Consider the following 3,056-nt stretch of genomic DNA (forward strand, 5'->3'; position numbering starts at 1 on the left):
GATCCTTGTCACCTCTCAAGGAAACACAAATACGCTGGACTTCCACAGAAGATCCTTAACGGTCTCTTAAGGAAATACATAAATGTCGGGCTTGCCACCTAAAGGTCCATGTCTCCCTACGAGGCGAATAAAATGTTGGATCTTCACTTAAGGATCCTTGTCGCGCTACGAGGAGAATACATCATTAAGGAATCATTGATGCCTTAAATAGGATAATCAACACCAAATTCTATGAACCATGTGCATGATACACAAAATTAAACTTGCCCAAAGCAATGCTTGAGGGAAACTCTTCGCCTGAGGGATTTAGAGTTTCTTTGGGTGGGAATAAGACATGTAAAGTTCACCCAAGAGACGCGACTGAAGTCTTGCCTAAGAGGCTTAGTCTTAAGTCTTGTTTGAGGGCTTGATCGAAGTCTTGCTTGAGAAGGGTCAATGCCTTGCCTGAGGGACTTTGAGTCTCCTTAGTCAGACTCGACATATAACCTCGTCTGGATAACTATGAGTCTAATCAAACATTCTTACCTAAGCGCCTTTCCTGAGGGACTTAGAATCTCATCAAATAGGCTCAACATATAATCTTGCATGGAGGACCTGGAGTCCCATCGAATAAGCTCGCCTAAATGCCTACCCTAGGGACTGAGAGTCCCAACAGACTCATCTCAACGCCTCGCCAAAGAGATTTAGAGACTCATCAGCCATCTTATCGAATGGCTTGATAGAAGTCATGCCCAAGAGGTCTAACGCCTCTCTTAAGAGACTTGAAGTTTCATCAACCGGGCTAAATATATAACTTTGCTTGAGGGACTAAGAGTCCCCTAAAACAAGCTTAATTAAACTCCTCGTCTGAGAGACTTAAAGTCTCCTCAGACGGGATGTGACATAAAGTCTCGCCTAAGAGAATCAACATAAAGTATCACCTAAGAGAATTGACTATTCAAGCCTCGCCTAAAAGACTCTGCGATTAAGTATCGCCTAAGGGACTCGTCCCAAGTTTTGTTTTAGGGACTAGCCATCATCAATAAAAGTCCACCTGGGATAAATCCGTATAATTGGAGTCTTAAAGATATGGGCACTCTTAATTAATTCGCCCTTTATGAAGCCCTCGTGCTTGAGGGATTAAGTAGTGTTATATTTTTACCAGCCCTTAAAAAGGGACAAACTATGTAAAAGCGAGGGAGGCCAACAGAGGGACGAGGGGCTAGTCTTCCGACGAAGCCCCCGACGGTCCAAAATGGGCCATGAAGTCATCCGAAAGGGGTCGCGAGGCCGCCTGAGCAGGTTCCTGCTGACCACTCGCCAGTAAAGATGGGTGATGACATGGACCCACAATGACTAACTGACAAAAAGTCAATCAAAATGAGAAACCTCTTCCTCCATGATCCAAGGAGTCAAAAACCTTCCATGACCACATTTCTTAGTCATTAAGTTAGGGTAAACCACTAATTAGATCTCTAACCCAAGACCAAAAGGCATATATAAATTATGTCCCTTACTTCATTAAGCTAGTCAAAAACCACTAGCTAGTCAGCAACATTGTACTGAAATAGATCTCTAATTGCCCTCTTTCATTTCCGTTGATAAGTACATGACGGCTTTGTTTTGCTACAAATTTTGAACTATGTCCCTTACTTCATTAAGCTAGTCAGCAAGATACTTAAGGCATGTCTCGTTCTCCTCGTCATTGGATTGCTCGCATCACCAAATGGGTATGCGTCATGTTTCTACATGTAGCATGACATCTCCGGCCATATACAATTTTGATAGTATCTTTGGTGGAAGAATGGCATTGTATGGTATGATCATAATACTTTTGGCACTCATGGATAATCCTCAACAATAGTATAATAAATGGGGGCAAGGTGCACCAAAGAAATAAAACACTGGCGACAAATTTAAAAACAAAATAAAAACACCTCATGTAATTGTTTAGACCATAATCTCCTTTCTTCATCAAACTTCTTTTAATTCCTGGACAGGATCACTTTGTTGGAAGATTCACTTTGCCGTGGGTATTCTCCAAAATTAATTTGGTTTTTAATCCTAAATGGTGGCAGAATTCAATCACTATAGAACTACAAAATTGAATATCATTATCACAGACGGTGCATATTATATGCAAATTATACGCTTCAATCACTGTTGACTATTGTCATAGATTATTTACTTCAACCAGGTATAATTCCATCTGTTTGTATTTCATTAGACTAACCGGGTATAAATACCACACAATTAACAAAAAATCACAATAGACAATAAGAATTGAAAAATATTGAAAATTCAAATCATTGATTAATAACTCAGAAAAGTATTAAAAAAAACCTTGTCAATGCTTAAGCTCGAGAAATATTACACAATACATATCAACATTGAGATTCGAACTAAAAGAAACCCTAATTGATACAGCAATCCGTAATATTCTAACCGCCGAAGCCGTAAAGGGTCCTTCCCTGTCTCTTGAGCGCGTAAACAACGTCCATCGCAGTAACAGTCTTACGGCGAGCGTGCTCGGTATATGTAACAGCATCACGAATCACGTTCTCAAGAAAGATCTTGAGAACACCACGAGTTTCTTCATAAATTAAACCGCTGATACGTTTCACACCACCACGTCTTGCGAGACGGCGAATGGCGGGCTTTGTAATTCCCTGAATGTTGTCTCTGAGAACTTTACGGTGACGTTTGGCTCCTCCCTTTCCAAGACCCTTTCCTCCCTTGCCTCTTCCAGACATGGCTGAAATTTCTTGAGTTTAGATTAAGCTGAATGTGAAGTTGAAGGTGAATGTGAATGCTGTTGGAGAAATGAAAGTTTGGAATATTATATAGGGTACGTTTACTTAATTCAAACCGTTGGATTTGTAACAATCCGTGTGAGAGGAGGACTTAAAAGATAGAGCGTTGGATTTAAAATGCTTGATTTTGATTGGTGGAAAGATTGGGGGCGATTGATGAGGTGTAAATTTATTATTTTGTGAAATGAACCCGCCAACAATTTTGATTTTGAATGAAAGTGCTCCTCCCACTTGAAAATCTAGCCGCGTTTTGGTGATTTAGGA

The 3,056-nt window shown here is 40.4% G+C and overlaps 1 protein-coding gene across 1 annotated transcript; it reads right to left on the minus strand.

The window, feature by feature from the left end:
• Window positions 1-2,262: 2,262 nt before the first annotated feature.
• On the minus strand, window positions 2,263-2,824 carry LOC127092253 (histone H4). The gene has a single exon (XM_051031101.1). The coding sequence runs from the start codon at window positions 2,730-2,732 to the stop codon at window positions 2,421-2,423; it is 312 nt and encodes a 103-aa protein (XP_050887058.1). The 5' UTR covers window positions 2,733-2,824; the 3' UTR covers window positions 2,263-2,420.
• Window positions 2,825-3,056: the final 232 nt, after the last annotated feature.

This window comes from Lathyrus oleraceus, chromosome 6 (genome assembly GCF_024323335.1).
Source record: "Lathyrus oleraceus cultivar Zhongwan6 chromosome 6, CAAS_Psat_ZW6_1.0, whole genome shotgun sequence".
NCBI lineage: Eukaryota > Viridiplantae > Streptophyta > Magnoliopsida > Fabales > Fabaceae > Lathyrus > Lathyrus oleraceus.

Coding starts and splice junctions, on each gene's coding strand:
- LOC127092253 (XM_051031101.1), bottom strand. CDS start 2,732: ATGTCTGGAAGAGGCAAGGGAGGAAAGGGTCTTGGAAAGGGAGGAGCC.